Source organism: Tursiops truncatus, chromosome 20 (assembly GCF_011762595.2).
Source record: "Tursiops truncatus isolate mTurTru1 chromosome 20, mTurTru1.mat.Y, whole genome shotgun sequence".
NCBI classification, from domain to species: Eukaryota; Metazoa; Chordata; class Mammalia; order Artiodactyla; family Delphinidae; genus Tursiops; species Tursiops truncatus.
In genome coordinates this window covers 20,455,569-20,481,889 of record NC_047053.1, presented here as the reverse complement: position 1 = coordinate 20,481,889, position 26,321 = coordinate 20,455,569, and the positions used below count along the sequence as shown (strand labels likewise).

Sequence of the window (26,321 nt, the reverse complement as noted above, 5' to 3'; positions counted from 1 at the left end):
GCAGCGAAAATCCTTAAGATAAGTAGTTAGGATAATTGCCTCTGGAGGCTTGAAGAAAATAATGGTCCAGTCAACAGAATAAATATAGTTCAATTGTTATATTCTTGATGGTTCTTGTGGGTGAGGGGACTAATGTCTAACACCTGCTCTGTGAGACTACTGTTCAGTTTGATGGTCTTCGGGGAAAAAAACCCCAACTTTTCATTTTGGACTTCCCTGGTGGCACAGTGATTAAGAATCCACCTACCAATTCAGGGGACACGGGCTTGATCCCTGGTCTGGGAAGATCCCACATGCCGCGGAGCAAGTAAGCCCCCGCCACAACTACTGAGCCTGCGCTCTAGAGCCCGCAAGCCACAAGTACTGAGCCCATGCACTACAACTACTAAAGCCCGCGTGCCTAGAGCCCGTGCTCTGCAACAAGAGAAGCCACCACAATGAGAAGCCCGCGCACCGCAACGAAGAGTAGCCCCCACTTGACCCAACTAGAGAAACTCCGCGCGCAGCAACACAGACCCAACACAGCCAAAAAACAAACAAACAAAAACTTTTCATTTTACAGTGCTTAGAGATCAGAGCTATGACCTGTCTCCCAAAACATGATCCAAGGCCTCTCTGTATCAGAATCACTTGGGAGAGGGAGATGCTTATTAAAAATTCCGATTCTAGGGGCTTCCCTGGTTGCGCAGTGGTTGAGAGTCCGCCTGCCGGTGCAGGGGACATGGGTTACTGCCCTGGTCCGGGAAGATCCCACATGCCGCGGAGCGGCTGGGCCAGTGAGCCATGGCCGCTGAGCCTGCGCGTCTGGAGCCTGTGCTCTGCAACGGGAGAGGCCACAGCAGTGAGAGGCCCGCGTACGGCAAAAAAAAAAAATTTCCGATTCTGGGGGCTCCTTCCACTTCTGCTAATTCAGAGTGTCTGAGAGACTGGGTTGGGAAGTGATCCTTTTCAATAAGCACCACTGTTGATTCTTAAGTACCTCTAGAGTTGATTCTCGAGTATCCTAAGGTTCACTTCATTTTTCATGCCTAATTTCTGTGATTTATTAGGTGATAGCTACTTGGTTGACATTCATTGTCTTCTTTGAAGAGTAGGTACTCTAGTTTAAAAAAAAAAAAATTATAAGATCCCTGAACATCCAAGATTAGAATTTAGCAGTGTCTCTAATTATCAACAAAGTGAGAAAGCCACTGGTTCTTGGAAATTTGGATTTATCAGTTCACTGTCTTCTCAATCATAAAAAGGACGTGGGGGGAAAGAAAAAGGATATGGACATAAGTAAGATTAATTTTGTTAAAAAGAGGAAATGTGCAGTATTATTTAGGTTGCTAGGAATGGGGAAGCAGGTAAAAGGAGGCTGTTGAGAGGAAAGAGTGAGATGGGGAAAAGGTTAAAGTAGTTTATAAACAGTAGAACATTTAAAACTTTAACTGAATTTTAAATTACCAAGTAATATTTGAATATATGCTTGTTGTAAAATGTATTCAAATACTGGTAAAGCTAAAATACCTCCTTGATCTGCTCCCATTGTGCTTCCCTCCCATATCTTTTTCTATGGATTTGGTAATTTTCTATGGATTTGGAAGACTACAGAATCCTAAGAAATGACTATTTTAATTTCTTTTGACACCTGCTTGTTGTTTAAAATGTTAAGAAATATCAGAAAACAAACCAAATATGGGCTATAAACGGCATTGCATATTTCTGTGCAAGTAAAACAGTGGGTATGGTGTTTGCAAGATGTGTGTGTATATATACATACACACATACATACTCGTACACAAAAGCATACATGCACACATACACATGTTAAATATCTCTTGTGACCACACATAAAAAGTAAGTCTATATAGCTATGGGTGTGAATTAACTTTGTCTGAGTTTTAAAATAATATATTAAAAAATATATATATTGAAGGAACTTAAGCACAAAGCCACAATTATTTTGTTTATTTCTCATACAGTCTCATATTCTTGGAGTTTTCATATAACCTTATAAAAGCTCAAGTGCCTGAAGCCATTAGTTCAAGTTTAGCATCTTTTTAGAGCTCTACACGTGTAATCCTCAGCCTTTCCTGGCTAAAAGAAGGAACTCAGATGGAGTATGGTTATATTCAGGGGAAACTGATCGGAACTGTACAGAATCCCACAGAGGGAGACGATAATCTGAGCCTGCCCTCCTCACCTGCTGAGTGGTGCTTATCTTAGCAGAATTAGGAAGTTCTGACGCTTCTGTTGCGCTTTGCATCATTTACATTTACTTCCTGGGCACAGTACCATCTGGATTTTCTCTTCCTCATTTAAAGTTTACTAATATAGAATGAGTCAGAAGCTTTTAACAGTATTCTATTTTTGTTTCCGTATTTGTCTCTACTGTATGTACCTTGAGAGTTGCTCTATATTAGGATGTTTGTGACTTATCATCAACTACAGAAATATTTTTTAAAGTGTGGTCTGTGAGATAATGGTTATCAACTGCTCTAAAGATGCTTTTATCATTTGAAAAAGACTAATTAACACATACTGTAGGAAAACTTCTTTAAACACAGCTATTTTCTGGAAAGGAAAACACTGAAGGGGAGGAAGTAAAAGAGGGAACATTTTATAAAACCTTCTAAAAGGCCAGTGTGGTTATCCTGTTGGAATAATGTAATTAAGGGGCATTGAATTGGATAAAATAACTTTTTTTTTAAACTAGCCCCGTGAAAAGGAATAGAATTAAATAGCATAGTTTTTAAACCCGCATTCTGACAATCTGCATGTACATTTTAACGAATCCTAACATTTATTGAATGACAGGCTGGATTGGCAGCTACATCCAGAGTTGATGCCTTGAGAGACCTACCTGACAGGATGAACAAGGCTAGGTGTGGTGGCCTTGAATGCCCATGCTAAGGAATAGCTGATAACCATGGGAAATTTTGAGCAGGGAACAGAAGGATCTGATATGAACTTTAGTTTCATTCTTGTAGAATGAAAACACGGAGGAAGCAAGGACTTAATCTTTTGTTTTCTTTGTCTAGCACCATTGTCAGTTCTAGCCTGTCAGGGCAAATTCAATAATAATTAATAGCTGTTGATGAGCCAGTCATTCTAGAATCGATTTTTTTTTTTTAAAGACACCAATTGTACTTGAACATTTGTTACTTTTTTTAAAAAATTAATTCTTTTTTTTTTTTTTGGCTGTGTTGGGTCTTCGTTTCTGTGCGAGGGCTTTCTCCAGTTGCGGCAAGCGGGGGCCACTCTTCATCGCGGTGCGCGGGCCTCTCACTATTGCGGCCTCTCTTGTTGTGGAGCACAGGCTCCAGACGCGCAGGCTCAGGAGTTGTGGCCCACGGGCCTAGTTGCTCCGCGGCATGTGGGATCTTCCCAGACCAGGGCTCGAACCCGTGTCCCCTGCATTAGCAGGCAGATTCTCAACCACTGCGCCACCAGGGAAGCCCTAGAATCAATTTTTTAATAAGCTGGCCAATAAATGAGAATTGACATAAATTTAAGGATTTTTCAAAAGTAAGTGTTAATGTGATTTTCACAGACTCCTATGTTCCTTAAACATCTAGTAGGTGTGATGGTGGATAACTTAGCTTTAGCATAGAGAATGTGGCAGCTGATTAAACAAAGAAAACCCTCCTATGTATCTGTGTTAATTAGAGAGCATGAGTTGTCTAAGGAAACAGAAAGGTCAGAGAAAGCCTGGTGGGGAAAAAGAACAGTGAGCCTGGTCAGAGCTGACAGAATTCACCCTAATGATTTGACCAGCTAGCCATGACTGGGCAGGTCCCCCCCATGACTGGGCATCCTCTCACCCAGATGTTCTAATTTGTAAATGCAAAGTGACTTCTTTATCAGCCTCTTGGGGAAATCTCCAGAGCTTGTGGACCTGCTACCTTCAGTAATCGTGCTGTCCTGAGCCCCAGGCTGTTTTCAGGTGATATTTCAGAAGGTGACTGACCACTGGAACTTTTCTGGGTGACCAGCAGCCGGGGAACGAGGTTCACCTGCCCCCAGTAATCAGCTTTCCATTTGAAAGAAAAATCAGTGGGGTGCCTCTTGTTTTCTAGGTTGCAGTTGATTGCGGTTGGCTCAGGCTGAGTTGTTTGGGAAATGAGTTTTGCCTGGCGTGAGTCAGCACTGCCCTGGGTAAACCGCCTGCTCTGTTGCAATCTTGCTTACCAAAGATACGTCCCCAGGCAGCACCATTCACTGCCTGAAAGCCGCTGCTGTTGGTTCCTGAGATGATCTCATCTGAACCCGGCTCCAAGGACCTCAGCAGCGGCAGGAACCGGAGGCAGCTTGCTTTCTGCCCTGGCCATGTTTTGAAACAGGCAAAATCAGGTAACCCCAGACTGTTTTTTCTTAGTGTCTTGAGCTAGACTGAGCTGATGCAGAAACTGGGAAGAGCGTTAGTCTTTAGAAGTGAGTCAACGTGTTATCACGTTGGGTATCTGAAAGTCCTTCAACTCTTTGGAGGGGATGTTAGGGGAAAAGTTTCATTTCCTTTGGGATCTGGATGTGGTTTTGGACCTAATAAGACCGTTTATTATATAAACCTTAGAGAAATCAAACAGGTTTACAGCTTTATCCATCTTTTGCTGTTGTAGTCTCTATTCTTTCTGTGTCTTGTGAGAAATGGTTTAGTCATACTAAACCATTGTTAAAGGAAGAGAGAGGGGCAAACATATTTGCTTTTCTGCTTAATAATTTTGACTCCTGAATTGTAGAAAGCACTGTCTTACCAGTGAGTTTCTGAGGTGTTAATGAAGACCCTCCCCTCATTCTGTTCAGACTGCCGCCCCATCTCCTTCCTGCTCTTCACTTCTAAACTTCTGAAATCTTCAGCCTCAGCACCAGGCAGTAACCCTCTTTAAAGTTTGCTCTTTCCTGTGCCTTACAATTACCCCCAGGTGGTCCATGTTCACTCTACTTCAGGCCTTTGCGCAGGCAAGCCTTCTCTGAGACACCCTGCCCCAGCTTAACCTGGCCAACTGGCTTAACTGGCTGGAGTCTGAAAATCACTTCTTCCATGAAATCTCTTCTTACTCACCAAGACTGGATGAGTACTCAGGAGCATCCTGTGTCTCCTCGATCGTGGACTAGATTGAGAAGCAGCACCTGTTTTGTTAGAATTATATCCATGGTACTTGGCACATAGTAGGTCCTTAGTAAGAGTAGAATGAGCACGAGCCTCCACTGTACTTCCTCAACTCGGATCCTCTTAGCAGCTCTTTGTTATTTTGGCTTCTACCCCCATTACCCTATTCCTGTTTTCCTGAAGATTACAAGTAAACTCCTGATTTCCAGGCCCAGTATTCTGGTCCTGATTTCAGCCTCCATCTTACTTAATCTCTGCCTAGCATTTGGCAGTATTGAACCATTCTTTTTTTTTCCCCAGCAGCCTTCTCTCTGTGGCTTTGTGGCCACCTTGTCTCTTCTGAGTTTCCAGAGTATCCTTCCATTATTTATTCTCATTTTCTTTTGATTATCCCATAAGTGTCGAGGTGCTCCAGGGCTTTGTCTTGGGTTTCTTTTCACTCTTTTCCCAGCCCTTTCCTCTAAGGATCTCAAATATGTCCATGAATTCAGCCATCCTCAGTATGTTTTGCCAGCCCAGCTGTCTCTCCCAAACTTCAGATCCTTATTTCCAACTTGACAAATCTTGACAAGCTTTGTCCAACTTCACAAACCTACCAGGTTTGTCTTAAGTTCAACACGTACATAACAAGTCATTATCTCCCCTACCCAGTATCTGTTATCTGCTTGTATTGCTGTATGTTTGAACTCTGTTAATTATATCTACCAAATCTGCCTCTTCATTCTTTTTAATGCCACACATCTCTAAATATGATAAATCTGTGGTTGCTAAACCCTCTTGATTATATTGGCGTACTGTTTGATGTGTGTCTTTTCTTCATTCCCACTGTATTGCTTTAATTTATCATAGGTCAAAAACTATTTTGTTTAACCAGCCCAATGGCTTAAAATTTTATGTGTGAAGACTTTTAGGCGGGGCCTGCATTCTTCCAAGATCACAGATAATCACCATTCTCCCAGATGTTACACAACGAAGATGTCACTTTTGACCTACTTTGCCTCCAGGAATTTGAGTTTGTAACTTCTGATTCAAAGCCTTATCAAATCTTGATTGTGCTTTTGTCACTGCACCATAGATCCTTCTCTGCTCCAACCTCTCATTCTTGTTGCCAAAGTTATGTTCCTAAAGGCCAAATCTAATCTTTTCATTCGCAACGTTTCAGAGTGCCATTTGTTCTCTGTTTCCTACTTAGCTAGATTGGGAAAGTCCTTCATAATTTGACCCTATCCTACCTGTTACTCATTTTATCTCCCTCTCCTTTTCCCAGCCATTTCTCTCCTCTCCAACCTCCCTGAACTCTTCATTTTTCCAGTCCCTGGTTATACCACATCCTTTTAGGACACTGTGCCATTTCCTGGTGGTTCCCCCTCCTCTCTGACAGGCAGAGTGCTCATCCCCAGGAGACTTAGTTCATATGTGAATCCTTCCCTGACTTCCTCCGGTAGTTATTCTTCCTTATTTGGACTTCCACAGCAGTGTCTGTCTCTTCCACTAGACTGTTGAATTCCTTCACTGGACCTGGTCCTTGACCTAGAGCTCAGCACCATTAGACAGTGGCTAAAGTGGGTCTCCAGGGTCAAACCACTAGTCAAAACATCTTTATTAGTCTTGGCAGTATTAGAAAATCCATAAGCTTTCTAGTTAGATGGCATGTTTTTGTTCTTGTTTGATGAACTTGAGCCCATGGTGCCTATTCTGTATATGTCACCTGAAACCATCAAGTAACCATCCAAAGTTAATTTGAAGATTTATAGGACTTCCTGAAACCTAGTTCTAGACCATCACCTAACGTAGTATAGTACCTTACAAAATTATTCCCTTGTATCATTTTATTTGATACCTACAGTACCCTGTGTTGGGTAGGTTTTGTTATCCCTATTTTATCGGTGATTGTAAAGCTACTTCTGACATTGAAGCATACATTCTGGTAAGACTCAGAGGGAAAACATGTTTTTACGCTGCTGTAAGCACCTGGTTTGTCTCTTTGTAGATAAATATACCTTGTTGGGTTCTACAGAAAAGGTGCCTTTGCTCAGTAGGTGGGTGCTAAAGGTCTTGTCTTTTGCAAGGCCACTTTATCTTCGAGGTGGAAGGAGGAGGTACTCAGAGCCTACTTGGCCTTGGAGAGGCCTTGACCGTGGTTGGAGACCTTGATTGACATGAATGGTATGCCCACTCCAGCCTCTCAAGCTTTTCTGTTGTGCTTCAGATACCTAGAATTTGTTAAAATCTACCTCAATAGTGGAGCGTCAAACCAGGTTGATGAGTGAAGGGAGTCATCACAAAATGGAATAAGGTGAGCGTTAAAAGAAGAAGGGGTTTCACATTAATTCTAATAAGTGATTAAGTTTGTAGGGTAATTCACAACTTTTGGGGGGCTAACATGCCATATTGGGGACTGTGGAATTTGATTATAGAAAGGTGAACCAGGGAATTCCTTTGGCGGTCCAGTGCTTCCACTGCTGGGGGCATGGGTTCGATTCCTGGTTGGGGAACTAAGATCCCGCATGCTGTGCTATGTGGCAAAAATAAATAAATAACTAAATAAAAGTAAAATAAGAAAGATGAACCATAAGGGCTGGGACATAACATCTGTTAGATACTGGCATGTGGAATCCAATATTGGTCCGCCCATACTTAAGAGAGGAATAAAGATGATTAAAAAGTTAAAAAAAATTCCTTATCGTTATACGTTTAAAAAAAAATAGAAAGATTTTAGCCTAGAGAAGGAAAAGCTAAGGGATGGCTTGATTACCATCTTTGAGTACAAGAATAGTTTTTGCTTGGGGATTTTGATTAATTGGTCTTCCTATATTTCAAAGATTTAAGAGGAAATGGGCTTAAATTGGGGGAGGAGTGATTTTAATGAATATGAGGAAGAGTTTCTTTTTTTTAATTTTTAAAATTTTTTTGGCTGCGTTGGGTCTTTGTTGCTGCAGGTGGGCTTTCTCTAGTTGTGGCGAGCGGGGGCTACTCTTCATTGCGGTGCGCGGGCTTCTCATTGTGGTGGCTTCTCTTGTTGTGGAGCACAGGCTCTAGGCGTGCGGGCTTCAGTAGTTGCAGCACGTGGGTTCAGTATATGTGGTTCACGGGCTCTAGAGCGCAGGCTCAGTAGTTGTGGCTCACGGGCTTAGTTGCTCCGCGGCATGTGGGATCTTCCCAGACCAGGGCACGAACCCGTGTCCCCTGCATTGGCAGGTGGATTCTTAACCACTGTGCCACCAGGGAAGTCCTGAATTCGGTTTTAATGGATGATCAGAATTTTGGGCAGGTGGAGCAAACAAATGGGAAATTCATACTTCTGAAGCAGAAAGTGGGTGTTATATTGCTCATATAATTTCAGAAGATTGGAGGAAACTAGTTTGGGGAAAGATGAAGGGTTTGGTTTTGAGTGTCTTTGGTATGCTAGATTTAAAGTCTGGATATCTAGCAGGAATTTGGAAATGACTACTAAAACTGAAGCCTGAGATTGATTCCAAAGACTGAGGAATCTATTCATTCAATGGATACTTACTGAGCTTCCACTGTGTGCCAGACAACTGCACTGTAGGGAAGGTGAGCCGAAGTCTGATGGATAAGGAGCTGGCTTTGTGAAGAGCTGTGGAGGATGTTCCTGGCAGGAAAGGAACCACAAGTGTGCAGGCCTTGGGGGCAATAAATGATTTTTTTTTTTTGAGGAAGTCAAAATAAAAGGAGACCACCAAGGGCCTCGAGTGAGGTGAATAGGGGGTGGAGGGTGATGGGGGTGTGTGGCATGAGGTAAAGCAGAAGAGGTAGGCAGGGCCCACATCACATGGGGCCTTTGTGGGCCGTAGTGAGTCTCGGTTTTACAAAAGGGCATGGTGGGAAACCACTGAAGGCTTTAAAGCAGGAGAGTAACAAGTGTGCGTGTGTGTGTGTGTGTATTTTTTTTGGCCACGCCACGTGGCTTGCGTGATCTCAGTTCCCCCACCAAGTATTGAACCCAGGCCACAGCAGTGAAAGCCTGGAATCCTAACCACTGGACCATCGGGGAACTCAGGCAGAGTATAGTTTTTAAAAGAGAAGTTTACCCTGACTACTATGTGGAGAAAAGAGAGTGGCAAAGAGGAGGCCAGTAAGGAGGTGTTTGCTCTAGTTTTTGAGAAAGATAATGGCATATAAGTCAGGGTGTGGCCATGGACATAGGAGGGATGTTTGCAGGATATATTTTAAAAGTAAAACCAATAGAATTCACTAGAGAAGGAAAGGAAGAATGGTTAGTCCAGGGCCCTAGAAGATATTTAAGGGGCAAAAGGAGGAGCCAGGGAAGGACAGGGAGGAAAATATGTCTTTAAAGGAGAGTCAAGCTATTGCACTTTCAGTGGGAATCAAAGGGAAGAAGATAGGTAGGTCATCGGCATATGGGAGGTCGTCAAGGTTTGATGTAGGAAAAAGCCGTGCATTTAGCCATCACAAGATCATTGGTGACCTTGGAGAAAGGGCTTTCAGTAGATTGAAGCACAGTTCATGAACAAGTGTGTGACATGGAAGTGAAGTAGAGCACCAGCTATTCTATGGGGGAATTGAAGAGAAAGGGAGACTGAGCTGAGAGCTCACTTTGTGCAAACTTGTAAGGGACGTATGTGTGTAGAGGCAGGTTTTCTAAAAACTGTAATGGACCAATGTTCACTGAGCATCTTCTCTGTGCCAGTCACTGTGCTAGGAGCTATACCAACTCTATTCTGTTTATCTTTGTCTTGAACCAATTTCCATAAAAGTGTAGTGACCTCCAAAATGAATTTCCAAATTTTAGGGACATATGGAACCTTTTTTGGGGTATGGGAAGGAATTATTAGAGCTAAGTTTTTCTGTATTTTTATCTTACCCTTTGAAATTTCTTCTTAGTGTTCTGCTTTATATAGAACACAGTATATTTGTGTAGTAGTACTTGTCTAATTTGCTGTTAAATATAGATACATTGGAGATGTACTAATTTTTTTTTTAACTAATGGTCAAAAATGGTGGATTCTACTGGCCCTGTGAATAAAGGGGAGGTTTTGAGATGGAAAGAAAAGAAGAGGTAGAGAGAAGGGTGGGAAATTAACATGCCAGTTAGTCTGCACATTGTTTTAAACCTGTTAAGAACCCTGTGAAGTTATTTTCCCCCATTTTACAGATAAGAAACTGAGGTCTGGAGAAATTAACTTGTCTGAGGTCACACAACCAGTTAAGTGATGGAACTGGAATTTGAAACTGGGTCTGTTTTACTTGAAAGCCTTATCACCTCGCTTATTCTTCCCCTTCTTCTTCTGCTTACTGCTCTTTCATATTTTTCCATTTAATTCTCACAGTGATTCTACAAGGAACAGATTAGAATACCTGTTTTGCAATTGAGGACTCTGAGGCACAAATGAAACAATCAGCGCATGGTCACATATCTGGTCTGTGGCACCAGCTGGACTCCTGACCCCAGTGTTCCCCACTGCACCACCATTGCCTCTCAAGTGGACAGGGCCCAGTTGAATTGTTTTGGTAAAGTAGGAGAGGAGGTTTCTAGTTATCTGACAAAGAAGGAGTGGAAGAGGGGATAGGGTTTGGAAGATTACTTAAGAGTAACAGTTCCAATTTTTTTGAGCTATTACTCTGTTGTTAATTACCTCAGTTAGGTACTTCATTGTACAGATTTGGAAGATGAAGTTTAAGGAAGTTAAGTACCTCACGTACCTCAACTGAGATCACACAGGAAGAATTTGAGTTGTGTCTAACTCCAGGCCCTATGTCCTAAATCCTGCACAACACTGCTCTTTGGAAAGTTGCTATGAGACATCAACTAGAGATGAATAAAAGATTTCTGAGCCCATTGATGGCTTGGTCCCAGTTGTATGAATTTGTTGGGAACCCAGTAAATAAAGTCTTCTGACTTTTCTGTAATACTTGGTAGCTCAGGTATGGAGAGATTGAGGAAAGGAGGGGAAGAAAAGTGTAGAATAAGAATTCAGTAAATCAGAAGAGGGCCTCAGGGTGCAGCAATGGCAGATCGCAATGGATTGTGTTAAGAAAAGTCATGTTTGAAATTCATTCTTATGATAAATATTTATGGTGGTTCTGTTTGATGCACGATATTTTGGGATGTGGCCAAAAAAGAATGCAAAGATGGACAAGATGGCATCTTTGACCTCTAGAAGGTTAGAGAGGGAGAATAAGTGTTTCACCACAGTGCATGATTGGAGGGTATGAGAGAGGTGGAAAGTAAGGAGAAGTATGGAAAAGTATCATCCAGGTTGACTTATTGTAGATTGAGGGTGGCATCAGGTAGGACTGGTCAGCTGGGTGCCATCTAGCTTCTCAGGAAGACCTCTGAGGATTTTGGTCACTATGTTTCAGGTCTGATTCTTCTTAATGGATTTTGCTTTGTACCTGGAAATGATCAGTCTTTTGGAGACAGGATTTTGTTCAGACTTGAGTGACTGTGCTCAGAGTGGAAGGCCAATTTTTATTTTAGAGTGGATTCCTTTCCTGTTGTCTGGATCCTGGATTTTGCTAGGACATTGCTGTTAAATATCAAGAGATCTGAAAAATGAAATTTAATAATATCAAGCTTGCGTTCGTGAGCATGGAATAATGTGACAGGATAGTTGGTAGGAGAGAACACAGTTACAAAAAGGCTAAGATTATTATTTTTTATTTTTGCGGTACGCGGGCCTCTCACCGCCGTGGCCTCTCCCGTTGCGGAGCACAGGCTCCCGGACGCACAGGCTCAGCGGCCATGGCTCACGGGCCCAGCCGCTCCGCGGCATGTGGGATCCTCTTGGACCGGGGCACGAACCCGTGTCCCCTGCATCGGCAGGCAGACTCTTAACCACTGCGCCACCAGGGAAGCCCAAGGCTAAGATTATTTATTGCTCGCTGTATGCCAGGTATTGCACTAAGTGCTTTGCATACAGTAGGACGTTTAATTCTCCCAGTGGTCCTCCTGCAAAGTAGGCACAATTATCCTCAGTTTTCAAATGAGGAAACCAAGTCTCTGTCCAAGCTAGTAGGAGGCTGAACTGAGATTGGAACCAAGTCCCTCTGACTCCAAGAACCCATATACCCCTAACTGCTACTATATGCTGTTTCCGTTTAAGCTTCATGAAGGAACCTTGTCCCATCACAGAGAAGATGGCTTGTCGCCTCTCTGCAGTGTTTCTCTGCCTTGGGTGATTCTGGAGTCAATGTGGCCCCCTCTATTTTTTCTACATTTTTCTAAGTTTCTTTGTTGACCACACTTTGATGTGGTCACATTCTTTGTTTAAATATATTAATGCCATCATCCAAGCCTTTTTGTCCGCTTCTCTTCTTGCTTTTGGTTTGGAAGACATTGTATCTCTTTGGAGGGACTCTGTGTATCTTCACACATTGATTTTGTGTTGATTTTATTACCTTAATTTTATGGGTTAAGTTATGAGATTCCTCCAGCTCCTAACTTGTCAACCTCCCTCCCCACCGCCCCGCTCCCCTTCCTTCCCCACTGGATTTAAGTTCAAATTCTGAGTCTGATTTTGGAATACTCAGTCTGGCTCCAATCCAGCTATCCAATTTAGCCATGGCTCTCTGGATCGTTACCTATTATTATTACCATCTCTCCCTTCATACCCACTTATGTCTCAAATTAAATCTAGTTACTTACTGAAACGATATGTCCTTGATTTCCTACTTGTGTACCCTTGTTTCTGTTGTTTTTGGCTTGAAATGTCATTCTTCCTATGAAGCCTTCTCTGATCCCTCACTGGGAGTAATCATTTCCTCCTTTGAGTCTCACAGTGGAGGATTCTTTTATGTCTCCTTTATGGCACAGCACACTTTCTGCCATATTTTTCAACTGTTTGTGTACATGCCTTTATCTCTCCTACTAGACCATAAACTCATTGAGCAGAGCTATCTGGTTGACCTTTGTATCTCCTCTAGAGTCTAGTTCCATTCCCTGCACATAGTAGACATTGGATAGCTATTGGATGAATGGATAACAGAATTTCAGATTTAAGTTTCTACTCACTGGTTTAGATATTTTTCCCTCTTGTTTGCTTCCCTCCTTCCTTTTCCATTTCCTTTTCTTTTCTTATTTCTTTTTTTGCACTGACTCATCGAACTTGTCTTCGCCACTCCCTTTTCTTACCCAGATTTGCCTCATTCTTTCCCCATTAGCAGTCACTGTGTGGGAGGGAGTACCACATGTTGCTGGTCAATTTTCTCCATCCTTTGTGGGTCTATTCACTCCAGGAATCATATGACCAGCATGGGAACCAAGTGGTGGATTACATTACCATCTTAATAACAAGACCACGTGTAAAGAAGAGTCTTCAAGGTTTGTTAATATATTGCTTTCAAGTGGGAAACTTTCTGATCCACATTTCAAGGGAAAGGGAAAAAAAATCCTTGGGTGCTTGGGAAGCAGATCAAGGTGGATTCACACTGCGGGATGTGGGATGTTAGAGGCATCTTATTTGAGTGAAGGAAAGCAGGAAGCCATAGCATCTTCTGCTAACTGTTATTGTTGGATTCCTGCATTTCTTCTACAGCTGGAAGAAACATTAGAGATTAGGGTAGTGCAACCCTCCTATTTTCCAGATGAGAAAGCAGACCCAAAGAGGCTAAATAACTTGTGCATAAAAACTGGGATATTCGTTGCCCAGTGTTTATTCCCAGCACTGAATGTGGCTTGGAAGAACCACTACCTCTTTGAAAACAGTGGAAGTTTGGCTTGAAGTGGAGGCTTCAGGTCTCTCAACTGAAGGCTTTTGCAGTGCTGAAAAGTAGACTGAGGTTGGTAGCAGGTTGGATTGGGGACAGTGTTCACCAGAAGGGCCCTGTTAACTGCTGTGATCGCTTTGCGTGGTTCCCTTCTGGGGATCTGCTCACTGGGGACTGGCTGACAGAGATCTGTTCCTTCTACATTTGAAAGGAGGCCAACATTTAATAATAAAAACATTTCCAATTTTTCTTGCTCTTTTTCCCAGCCCTCATATTCCAAATTTTGTTCCAGGCTTAATTTTCTTATCTCAGCACTATTTGTATTAAGTTTTTATTGTTTACTGTAGGTCAGATGTCAGTATGAAGCCTGGGAAATCCAGAAAGTGTCTTAGAGGCTCATGACTGCTTTTTGGTCCTTTTTAGGTGCATCTTTTACCTGACTCGTGGAACTATATTTTGTTGTCACTGAAATACTGTCCAGTGAACCAGTGGTTGACAGATGTGAAAGGTTACTTATTTGTGGCTAGGGAGCAGCCCTCTAAAGAGATCAGACAGCCCAGAACAGGAAGTCAAGTGCAAACAGGATGTGCTTGTCTTTACTGTAACTTGTATGCCTGTGTTTTGAAACTTGGTGTGCTTAATAAGTCAAGACTTCTAATACTTGAGCTTGGCTGAAGAAGTGTCTGCTTCTGGTTTGAAAAGGAGATAAGGCAACAAGACCTTTACTGCCCTTGCCTTTATACAGGTGCAGATCTTTCTTCTGGGGATCAGGTCATTCTTTCTTCCTGGTGCGTGGTGGTTTTTCCTAGTTTACACCATGTTGCATCCGTGTATTTTATAAAATGAAACCCCTGAATTGACTGCTAGTCTGTTACCTTTGGTAGATGCGGGATTCAAGCTGTGCTTGCTTATTTATTTTTTAATAACGATAGGAAATTTTAGCCTCTAATTCACTAGCCTTTTAAATTACAGTTTCCTTTTATTGAATTCCAGGATTTCTAGCCCAACTTTTGAGTGTTTCCTGAGCAAGGTAGTTCACAAGTGACCCTGGGGTCTTTTTAGCCTTTGAAAGTTTCCTCCGTCGTGGAGGCTGGATCTAATGGCAACTGCTGAACTGTTTTGTACCTAGGCGAGTTTCTGGAGAAGAGATTAAGTAATTTGCTTGGGGTGGGGTGGTACCCAGCCGGTAAACAATCTTCGGAACCCCTGTTTTCTGGACCCCACCCCTACCCCCCACCATTCTTTCTTGCTTGCCACTGTGAAATCTGCTTTATTATTGTCTATTAGGGAGTAATCTTGGGGTCTTTGTGGATTATTATAACTGCTTGAGTTATTTCAGAACAGTGATGGTCTCAAACCATAAACTAATGAGTACGGGGCAGGTAAAGGTTTGGGTAATGTTTTTTTGTGCATCTCGTGTCCCTGCCCCATTGCAAAGAAGACTATTCTGCCACTTTATAATTCCAGGAGCAAATGGGTGAAGTAGCAGCACATCACAACATCCCTGAAAACAGCAGTTCTTCCGGGTATCAGCACAGGTGGCTTTTTTTCTTGGATCTGTCAAGGAGTGGTGAATATGAGGCAGTTTGCACTGTGTTGTGGGATATATAGGCAAAGAATAAAACCTGAAGACCTGGTAAGCACAGGTGTTCTTCACGAGGAGATAATATCGTGTGAATACAAAGGTTTTCTTTGTGGTACTGGGTGAACTAGAAATTTCCATTTCTGCTTCTTGGGATAGATACTGGGCATATCATATCCTGGCAAGAGCAGAAAACTTTTCAGAAAGTCAGCATAATTTTCAGATTGAGGTCAAACATCAAACCAAGCCCAAAGGTCTTTGGGAGGAAGGGGTTAGTCTGGATTCATCCTGGATTTATCCCCAAATCCCATCTGACTTCAGTGCAGTGCAAATAGTTACAGAGCACCAGGTAGGGCCTAGAATGTTCCATTCTCTGAATTTGGTGAACAAGAGGGGTTGAGGAGCTAAGGGACAGTCTAAGCTGTCTGGGCTACAGGAAAAGTGACAAATTTATTAGCAATGGAGTAGAATTGGAAAGAAACAGCCTAGGGCTGCATTGTGGAGAAACCACTTCTGACCACCTCACAGAAAAGTTCTTCAGACATTATAAAATTAAGAGCTAGTGGGAGGGGCCTGGAGTCTTTAGTTCTTGGAGGGTCTTTGGAAAACTAGATGGAGCCTGGTTAAAGGTATCAGCCTTTTTTTGTTTGTTTTTTTAAGTAGAGGATAGAGCAGATAAATTGTCACGTTAAAGAACCTTAAAAAATATTTTCTTAAAATTATTTATAACCAACTTTTACTGAGCACCTATTATGTGCTAAGCTCTAGAAATGCTTGTTATTTTAATTCTTTCAATTACCAGTTTCAGTGAAGCAGGCAGGTTCTATTGTTTTTGAGGAAATTAAAGGGATTAAATAGCACCAAAATGTAGAGTCTTTGTTCCTTCCACACCCAGTACATTTGGCTACGTAAAGAACATCATTTTGATCCTAGGCAGACTCCCCGTCCTGAAGCACTGCCTTTTCCTAGGGTAAGGAGTAACACAAACCCTCTTACCTAGTTCCTGTGTCCTTGAACGTTTTTTTTTTATCATGGTTACCATTAGTCAGTCACTGTCATAGTGTCTACTGAAAGCAGCTTCTTCAATCAGAAGGTCCAGACAAGCTTATCTGGTAAATCCTGTTCCCTGTAGAAGAGTACAAGGAGGATCAGAGTCTTTTTATTCTTGATGGGCTTTGTCATCAGTTTTGATGGAAGAAGGATCTCGGGGTAATTAAACTGCAGGTCCGTTTATTTTGTTTTCAGTGTTGTTAGAAGACTTCACTCTGCACTGCTTTCTTCCCTGATTGACTTGCCCTTTGGGGCAGAATGCCTGGACTGCAATTAAATGTGTAGGTTTCTCTGCTGCACTGTTCAATCTGTCATCTCTCCTAAACGCCACACAAAGAAGCAGCCATTTAATTGGTCAGACCCCGAGGGTGATACTTTGGCACACCCCCATTGGTTAGAATTACTTTCCCCTGAACTTCAGAGCAGATGCTGAGGTCCCTCTGCAGATATTTGTCATGGACTAGTTGGAAGCAGGGAGTTTCCAGGAACATTTATAATTTGTGATTATTAAGTATGTTTTTCAGTTGTTTACAACAGTTACCACTGCAGGAAAAAAGAGCTCATTTGTTACTGGTGCAAAGTAGAGATCTCTCTCCTTTTCCCCTTCTTCATGTTGTCTTTGTAACACTCTATGCCCTGAGACCCTCTGCTGTTCTGGTTCTCACAGCCTTTGTCCTGTTTCTCTCCCACCTGGCTTGGGGCTGTGCGCCTAGTAGCCATAGGCAAAGCTCTGCTTGGACCTGGCTGTCTGGTTGAGGTCTGTCTATTTGATTTCCAGCATTTCTTTTCTCTGTTCTCTTGCTTCTCCGTTTGCTGTTTTCATCTTTATTTGTATTCTTTGCAGTTTCATCGCAGCACCATTTCAAACCACAGCCTCCAGGAGGGCCCTGATGCCTTCTGTGCCATTTGATGCAGGGGAGGGATGGAAGTGACTGACGATCTTGTACATCTTTGAGGCTCTCCCTTTCTGGCTTTTTAATGCCGTAAGAACTGACAATCGTAACATTTTTCTATTACTTTTAGCAGATCAGTCTGTTCCTGTTCCTGTTCCTTCCTTCTTTTTCAAGCAATCTTAGCAGACGCTTAAATTATTTTCAGCATGTGTGAGGTAGGCAGCGTTACTATGACATCTTTCCTTAAAAGGATTGCTGTGGTTCTGTGGGTTTAAAACCCGTAATTTGCTCATCACCCTGGAATCACGGTTGTGGAATTTTCAAGAATGAATCTCTGTCCCTCCCCCCAGTTTTTAAAGCTCTAATGCCGTTATCATTAGTAAGATTTCAACAAATACCTGGTGATCACGTTCGCCTGGCACTGAGGTTGGAAATAAAGCTGTAAAGTGACTTGCTCTTGTTTTCTGTTTCACCTTCTGCTCCCTAATCACTGGAGAAGAATACTTTAGAAAGAATCATACGAATTGTTAAATGGTTGCTTAAATGCGGTCCTGCCAGAACACTCATCCCCTTAGAATGCACTCGCCATGCCACGTTGTGCGGGGACCCTGCCTGGTTTTGTTCCTTTTGGAATCGCCAGTGGCGGGAAGAGGGCTGAGCAGATGAATGAATGACAGTTGTCCAGAGGTGTTCAAGATGCTATGAGAGCACAGACGGGGCCCAGAAGGTTTTGCTGAGGAAGTAGGTGCCACATGAGGGAGGTGGGGTGGGAGCAGGGGTCGAGGCTGAGAGAGGAACTGGAGGGAGGTTCCTGAGGCCACAGTAAGCTTGGCAATTGGGGACTGAAAGCATAGCAGGGTAGCTGGAGCCGAGAGCAAGGAGGGTGGGGCCCTGGGCTCTGATGATTGACTTTCATTATTATTATTTTTATATCTTCATTGGAGTATAATTGCTTTACGGTGGCGTGTCCGTTTCTGTGCACAACAAAGTGAATCAGCTAATAAGTCTACGTATATCCCCATATCCCCTCCCTCTTGAGCCTCCCTCCCACCCTCCCTATCCCACCCCTCTAGGTGGTCACAAAGCACGGAGCTAATCTCCCTGTGGTATGCGGCTGCTTCCCACTAGCTATCTATTTTACATTTGGTAGTGTATATATGTCCATGCCACTCTCTCACTTTGTCTCAGCTTCCCCTTCCCCCCGTGTGTCCTCAAGTCCCTTCTCTACATTTGCGTCTTTATTCCTGTCCTGCCACTAGGTTCATCAGTACCATTTTTTTAGATTCCATATATGTGCGTTAGCATACAGTATTTGTTTTTCTGACTTACTTCACTCTGTATGACAGACTCTAGGGCCATCCACCTCATTACAAATAACTCAATTTCATTCCTTTTTATGGCTGAGTAACATTCCATTGTGTATATGTGCCACATCTTCTTTATCCATTCATCTGTCGATGGACATTTAGGATTTTCATTATTATTTAATGGTTACCAGTGAAAAGACTTCTTAAAAGGGGGCTAATAGAGCATTAGTTGTACTTGAGACAATTAAGTCAGAAACGCCTCTCTCCTCCACTGGACCAACACAGGTGGGCAAGAATAGAAACTGAAACAGATCCCAAATATCGAGGAAGGGCTTTACCTTTAGGAAGTGGGCATCTGTCTGGAGCACTGGTGCCCTGAGGTTGTAGGAAGTAGGAAATGCAGATGCCTTTCTGGATGTGTAAACTAAAATTCTGGATTCCCAGGAATGGCTTTTCTATCTATGGTGCCTTTCACAAGGTCCTCAAGTGTTGAAGGTTGGCTTGGCGGGTAAGTACCCCTTTGGGCGTCCCTAGAAGGGAGCGGGAACCAGTGCGAAGCACTCCCCACCGCTGGCCGCTTCAGGCGCTTTCCCTGGTCTTCTCCCAGTCGGTCCGTTAACCTCGCTCTCCCAGCGCACAGGCCCTTGAAGCACTGGTTCTGAGGGTGGGGCATGTGGATGCTGAAAGCAGCCGCCTCTTTCTGGAGGACCACAAATGACTTGAAGAACCTGGACTTACATCCCATCGCCCTCTAGTTGTGTGACCCTGCTGTGGTTACCCAACCCTCTTGAGGTCCAGCCTCTTCATTTACAAAATAACCATTTAAATTCTGAGTTTGGGGGCAGCATTACTGTATTAAACGAGACAGTAGATGGACATGTAACAACTCACTTGGCACATGTTAGGTGTTTGTAGTGTTTTTGCTTTTTCCTTAAAAAATAAAAATTTCTAGGATCATCTGAGAAAGGGCTTCAGGACCCCGGAGTCTGAATAACTCCCCCAGTTTTCCCCTTGCCTGTGCCTGAAATACCAGCACAGGAGATCCTGTCTCTCACCTGAAGCTTTGAACATTTGTACAGAAGTGTAACACAGGGATGGGATGAGAGAGGAGCCAGGCCCCGGTGTCTCTGAAGTCTTCCCACACGTCTCAGTGTGGAGAGGCTCTGGAGAGAGGCAAACACTCGATCCTCATTGGTCCCGTGCCTTAGTCTAGTGCCTACTGTTTACTGAACGTCTAGTACTGCCTTCCACCCCTTATGTAAAACTGGAAAGCCCAGTAAGGCCTGCTCTCTCCATACTGAGCGCCAACTCTGTGTCCAGCCTGGGGGACGCAGGTAAGTGTCTTCCTGTTACAGTGAAGCTCAGAGAGGCAACTTTCTTAAGCTCCTTCAGTGACTCACTGTTAGGGCCAGGATTTAAGGACAAGTCTGACGGAATCGAAAACCAAAGTAAAACATATTTGGGAACTTTATTTTTTTAATATATATTTTTTTACTGTTCCATTTTCTAAAAATTTAGCCCTAAAAGAAAATTCTTATCTAGGAACGATACATTATCCATTACCCACATCTAAAGGACTGCCTTGGAGGATGGAAAACATCCATTAGGCTTTAAAGCCTTTGGGAATGCTCCAGCCTTGAGAAAGCTCCCCTGTTTATGTCCAGCCTGTACACTACCCCAGCAGGGCTGTTGTTCTAATTCAGGCCTTGGGGTTCTAAAGTTTTCTAAAGTTCCACAATATACTTGTCTCCTCTGTGACTTAGGTGTTCTGAGTTCTTCATTCTAAAATAAATATCTCAGAAATAATCTCAGTACCACAGAGAACATGCTTCCTTGTCCCACACCTGGCAAGGGAGACCCGTCTGTAGTATGGTTGACTCTGGCAGTTGCCTTACTTACAGATGCCACAGTCACCCTATTTTATGCTCATTGTGTTGTCACCAGCATTTTAAATCTTCCCCCTCTGAGGTGGACCCCTCAGGCAGCTTTCCTGGAAAATTCCAGTTGCGACTCTGAGATTCTGTTTTACATTAAAGAGTTTTGAGGGAGTTCGAGTTTCTTTCCAGACTAACTTCTTTTAAAAAATAAGCAACCTTCCAAGTTGAGAGATGATTTTAAACTTCAGGTGAGTTCTTCAGATAATGATTGTGTCTTTATTGTGCGGGTGATGTGATCAGCTGTGTCATAGTCCCCATCCAGCCCCGTCCCTTGGGTGGTAGGAAACTCGGGTTCTGCGCGACCAGAGGGAGAGAGGGACATTGGGCTTGCCAGTCAATAGTTGCTATTGAACAGCTGAGCTGTTGCCATTTTAGACTTGTAACATATAGTTTAATGATAGTTTATTTTGGTTTGCTATTTAGGGAGCATTTACTGTAGGTTAGGCACTTTGTTAGGTTAGGCACTTCTCATCCCTACAGTAACCTTCCAACAGGGGAGGTGTTACCTTCTTATACAGGTGAGGAAAGGGACTCAGAAAGCTTAAGTAGCCTGCCCAAGGTTAGCTACCTTTGTTTTTTAAATTTTATTTATTTATTTATGACTGCCTCGGGTCTTTGCTGCTGCAGCGGGGTGGGGGGGGGGGCTACTCTGTTGTGGTGCGCGGGCTTCTCATTGCGGTGGCTTCTCTTGTTGCGGAGCACGGGCTCTAGGTGTGCTGGCTTCAGTAGTTGTGGCACGCAGGCTCAGTAGTTGTGGCTTATGGGCTTAGTTGCTCCGCGGCATGGGGGATCTTCCCGAACCAGGGCTTGAACCTCTGTCCCCTGCATTGGCAGGCGGATTCTTAACCACTGGACCACCAGGGAAGTCCCACTACCTTTGTTTTAGATAAAGAACTTTTTCGTAGTCACTTTATGTCACTGTAAATATTGGCAAAATGCTTTGGGCCCTAAGCAGAGATAACTAGTACTTGCCTCATGGGCTGTATTGATAAAATATGGACTGTTTCTCTGACCTCGACTTGTTCATTCCACAAATTATTTGGGTGCCTGCTATGAAGTGGCACTGTGCTAGATGATGTGGATAGAAAAGTGAAGACAGATGAGGTTCCTGCCCTTGGAGTTTATACTGTAAACAGACAGATATAATTACAGATTATGATCATTTTCCCAAAGGAAACTGAAAGGGCAATGAGCGAGTGTGTGACTGGGGAGGACTCCTCTAAACAGGTGACGCTTGAGCAGAGGCCTGAGGATGAGAATGAGCAGTAGCGGCAGGGAGCAAGTGCAGGGACCCCGTGGCGGGAGGGAGCCTGGTGTCCTTGAAGAGCTGAAAGCTCACAAGGCGTGAAGCTTAGTAAGTGGTCGGGAAAGTAGCAGGACATGAACTGGGGAAGTGGGCCGGGGCTGGCAGCATACGCGGGGTCTTTTAACCGTGTAAGGAGAGGGAATTTTTTTTTTAACATCTTTATTGGAGTATAATTGCTTTACGATGTTGTGTTAGTTTCTGCTTTATAACAAAGTGAATCAGCTATACATATATATATATATATATCCCCGTCTCTCCTCCCTCTTGTGTCTCCCTCCCACTCTCCCTATCCCACCACTCTAGGTGGTCACAAAGCACCGAGCTGATGTCCCTGTGCTATGCGGCTGCTTCCCACTAGGTATCTATTTTACGTTTGGTAGTGTATATATGTCCATGCCGCTCTCTCACTTCGTCCCAGCTTACCCTTCCCCCTCCCCAAGGAGTGGGAATTTTTAATTCTCAAATGTAATGGGAGTCCATGAAAGAGCTTTAAGTGTTTTTGTCAGGGAAGGAAGAAAGAATTGTGGAGGAAGAACTGGAGAGAGGCAAGAACTGAAGCTGGGAAACTAGTTAGGAAGCAGTTCTCTGGTCCAAGAAGCTATGAGAGACCCTGGAAATGCAATAGTACACAGAGTCCCTGCCCTTATGGATTTTTAAATTCTAGTTAGGGAAGGCAGTTAACAAGTAAGCAAGTAACACCAGCTAGTACTAAGTGTTAGGCATGAGATTAGAAAGTGACAATTTAAAGTGAAGGTGAATGACAAGAAGGAGCCAAGCATGTGATATTCTGGGGAGAAGAGTCCAGGCGGAAGGAACAAACAGCAAATTCAAAGGGCCTAAGGAGGGAAATGTGAGTAATAGATGAGAGATGCGATCTAGACCACTGTTGGGGGCAAGGGAGATGGAGATGGGCACTGCCGAATCTTCAGCTTGAGAATGGTGTTTTTTTTTTTTTTTTTTTTTTTTTGCGGTACGCGGGCCTCTCACTGTTGTGGCCTCTCCCATTGCAGAGCACAGGCTCCAGACGCGCAGGCTCAGCGGCCATGGCTCACGGGCCCAGCCGCTCTGCAGCATGTGGGATCCTCCCAGACGGGGGCACGAACTCGTGTCCCCTGCATCGGCAGGCGGACTCTCAACCACTGCGCCACCAGAGAAGCCCAAGAATGGTGTTTAAAGCCACCTGACTGGGGTCTCCTCGAGAGAGAGAGAGTGTGGATGGAGAGGACGTGGAAGACAGCCTAGGTACTGTCAAAACTTAAGAACAGAGGGAGGGGGGCAGCACGGAAGCTTTGAGGCAGGAGGAAAACCAAGGGTGCAGAGTTCTGGAAGCTAAGAGATGCCTAGAGGGGAGAGCTTTTCCAGGAGGAAGGATGGGTTGCCTGTGTCCAGCCCTGCTGGGAGGTTGAGGAAGATGAAGCTAGAGAGTGTCACTCGGACCTGGCCACTTGGAAGTCCTGGTGACCTTACAAAGAAGAGATTAGGCAGAGTGATTGAGTCAGGCTAGGCTGGAAAAGGCTGAAGAGTGAATTAGAGGTTGAGGAAGTGCAGTCGAATATTTGGAGAAATTTTGATGTAGAGAGCAGAGAAAAGGACCTTTACTGAGGAGTGGCGGGTGTGGAGTCAACATGTTGTGGGGGTTTTTGTTATTTTTTATTTTATTTTATTTTTTACAAATTACAAATATTTTATTAGATGCTTTAAAAACTCTTTTTATAAACTTTAAAATGTAACTAGAGAGAGAGACTTCCCTGGTGGTGCAGTGGTTAGGAATCCGCCTGCCAATGCAGGGGACACAGGTTCGAGACCCGGTCCGGGAAGATCCCACATGCTGCAGAGCAACTAAACCCGTGAGCCACAACTACTGAAGCCCACGCGCCTAGAGCCCGTGCTCGGCAACAAGAGAAGCCACTGCAATGAGAAGCCCGCACACCTCAACGAAGAGTAGCCCCCGCTCGCCTCAACTAGAGAAAGCCTGCGTGCAGCAACAAAGACCAATGCAGCAAAAAAAAAGAAATATATATGTATATATAAAACTAGAGAAGTGTACAAATTCTAAGTGTACAGTTTGATGAATTTTCACAAAGTAAACATCTATATAACCAGCACTCATATTAAGCAACAGAACATTACCAGAAGCCCCCTTGTGCCCCCTTCCATCTACTGTCAGAGGATAACCCCTGTGCGATTTCGAGCACCATATAGTAATCTTCTTGTGTTGGAATTTTATATAAATGGAATCATTTAGTATGCGTTCTTTTGTGCCTGTCTTCTTTCACTCAGCATTATAAGATTCATCTTTACCGTTGCATGGAGCAGTAGTTTGTTTATTCTCATTGCTGTATGAATATACCTTTATTTCTCCATTCTACTGTGGATCGACATTTGGATCTTTTCCACCTTGGGGCTATTACAATAGAACTGCTGCAAACATTCTTGTATACTTCTTTTGGTAAACATGTTTCTGTTGGGTATGTACCTGGAAGTGGAATTGCAAAGCCCTGGGGGGTGTGTGTGTGTGTTTACAAAGTGGTTGTGCCAGTTCATATTTTTTGCCAGCAGAAAATCCTGTCAACACTTGCTAGTATCTGTCTTTTCCATTTTAGCCATTCCAGTGGGTGTTTGGTGGAAACACATTGTGATTGTAATTTGTACTTGCATTATGACAAGGAAGAGTTTTTTAAGTCTGGGAGGTCCTGGAAAGTGTCTCTGTGCTGATGGGAAAGCTCCAGTAGAGGTGGAAAGCAGATGCTCAGAGGGTAATAGGCTGCAGGGCAGACAGACTGATTTTTTTTTTTTTTGTGGAATCGGGAACACTTCTCTTGTGGCCTACGGAGTGTAGGCTTCAGGGTCTAAGCGACTTAGATTCAAATTCTGGCTTTACTGCCCTCTAGCCATGACCTTTAGTGAGTTACTTAACTTCTCTGAACCTTGGTTTTCTTACCTGAAAATGGGAAGAACTAATCTGCCTTGCCAGATCGTTGTGAGAATCACATGAGATAACACTAGGTAGTACCTAGCTCAGTGCCTGGCAGATAAGAAGCATTCTTCCAGCAGAGTATGGCTACTTTCTTCTTTACTTCTCAGAATATGTAATTATTGTACAATTATTTCAAAGAGGCATGGCTAAGCCATATTGATAGGTTTTTCATAGCATTTCCTTTCAAAGTCATTGCATTGCAGTTCCTTTCAAAGTCATCCTTTAATTGCTTCTTAAGGATGATATACAAGATGAAGCAAAGCCCATTCTGTATTAATGTTCCAGAATGTGGGACACTTTCCTTTCTGCTCTTAACAGCATAGATGCTTTTGATAATTCCAGCAATACAGTAGTGATAGTAGGCAAACCACCCTCAATAAACTGGAGATGATTCTGTAAGGCTTGCAACTAGCCATTTTCTGATTCGTCATGTCATAAAGGTACTTCTTTGAGGATTGGGGGCATTTTAATTAGGTTTTTTCCAAAGGATTTTTGTAATGTCTTATACGGTAGGTTCACCATAAGTATGTTAATTCCAAGATGTTGCTGTCTCTGTAACCGGGTGAAGCCTGTAGCTTGGCACACAGAACAGTTAACTAAAATCAGAACAGATTGGATGAGAATCTTGGGGGCCTCAACTTTAGTGCCTTAGATGTTGGTGGTTAGCAAGGTGGTTTTGGAGTTGCATTGCAAACTCAGAGATTTTACTAAGATGCTGACGTTCTGACTTTTTTACTCCGTGGGTCCATTCTGACCCTTCTTCTGTCTTCCATGGGAAAGTCCGTGACAACCACTGATCCACTTAAAATCATTTGTCTTGAGCAGGTGGACAGGTAGAGAAGTGATTGTTTTAAAATTACTTAGTATTCTAGGACTTAATAGGGAGAAATCACAGTATCTGCCCTCTTCCCTCTAACTATGGCTGTACTCAGCCTACCTGGAATAGGTCACTTATCTTATCCTGTTCTTAGCACTGTAATTTTCCTGTTCAACAGGGTTCAGTCTCCCAAGAAATACCAGCTTACTTATCAAGCTGACAAAACCCCATGTGCGAGCTAGCCGTCCTTGCCTCATACCACTGGGTCCTTCCACAGGGAATAGTACATTTTCTTGTTCACCCCAGCCCTACATCTCCCATCTTCTTTACCCTTTAGGCAAATTGGAAGAGGAGAGCCTGGCAGGTTTCAAACAAACGCAGTAGGAGAGCAGTCAGACTGTATTTGAAAATTAGATCGCCAAGTCCCATCTTTTCTGAAGAGGGTGAGGGGAATTGGCGAAGGAATTTTCAAGCCCTTGGCGAAGATTTGATGATAGTTTTCTTTGCAGATCAGAAAGAGGTTTGCAGATCAGAGAGGGAAGTTTTTCACAGTTGTCAACCTAGGGAGAATTCTTTATACATCCCACAATTGGTTCCACTTTCAGTCCTTAAGTAATAGATGCCACATGTGTGTCTCTGTTTAGGGCTGATGGATGCGACGTACTCCCC

General features: G+C 43.4%; 1 protein-coding gene across 9 annotated transcripts in view; it reads left to right on the top strand.

Annotated features, from left to right (window-relative positions):
* RFFL (ring finger and FYVE like domain containing E3 ubiquitin protein ligase) overlaps positions 1-26,321 on the top strand; it is a 67,672-nt gene that overhangs the window by 17,169 nt on the left and 24,182 nt on the right. Inside the window, exon 1 of one of the 9 annotated variants that reach the window (XM_033848268.2) lies at positions 4,192-4,335. The exons of 6 other annotated variants lie outside the window; for them this stretch is intronic. In XM_033848268.2, coding sequence (XP_033704159.1) covers positions 4,236-4,335 — 100 coding nt within the window. In that variant the 5' untranslated portion in view covers positions 4,192-4,235. Of the gene's footprint in view, positions 1-4,191; positions 4,336-13,376; positions 13,398-22,868; positions 23,101-26,321 lie in introns of those variants that run through there. 2 more of the 9 variants (XM_033848266.2, XM_033848269.2) reach the window with 2 other exon arrangements.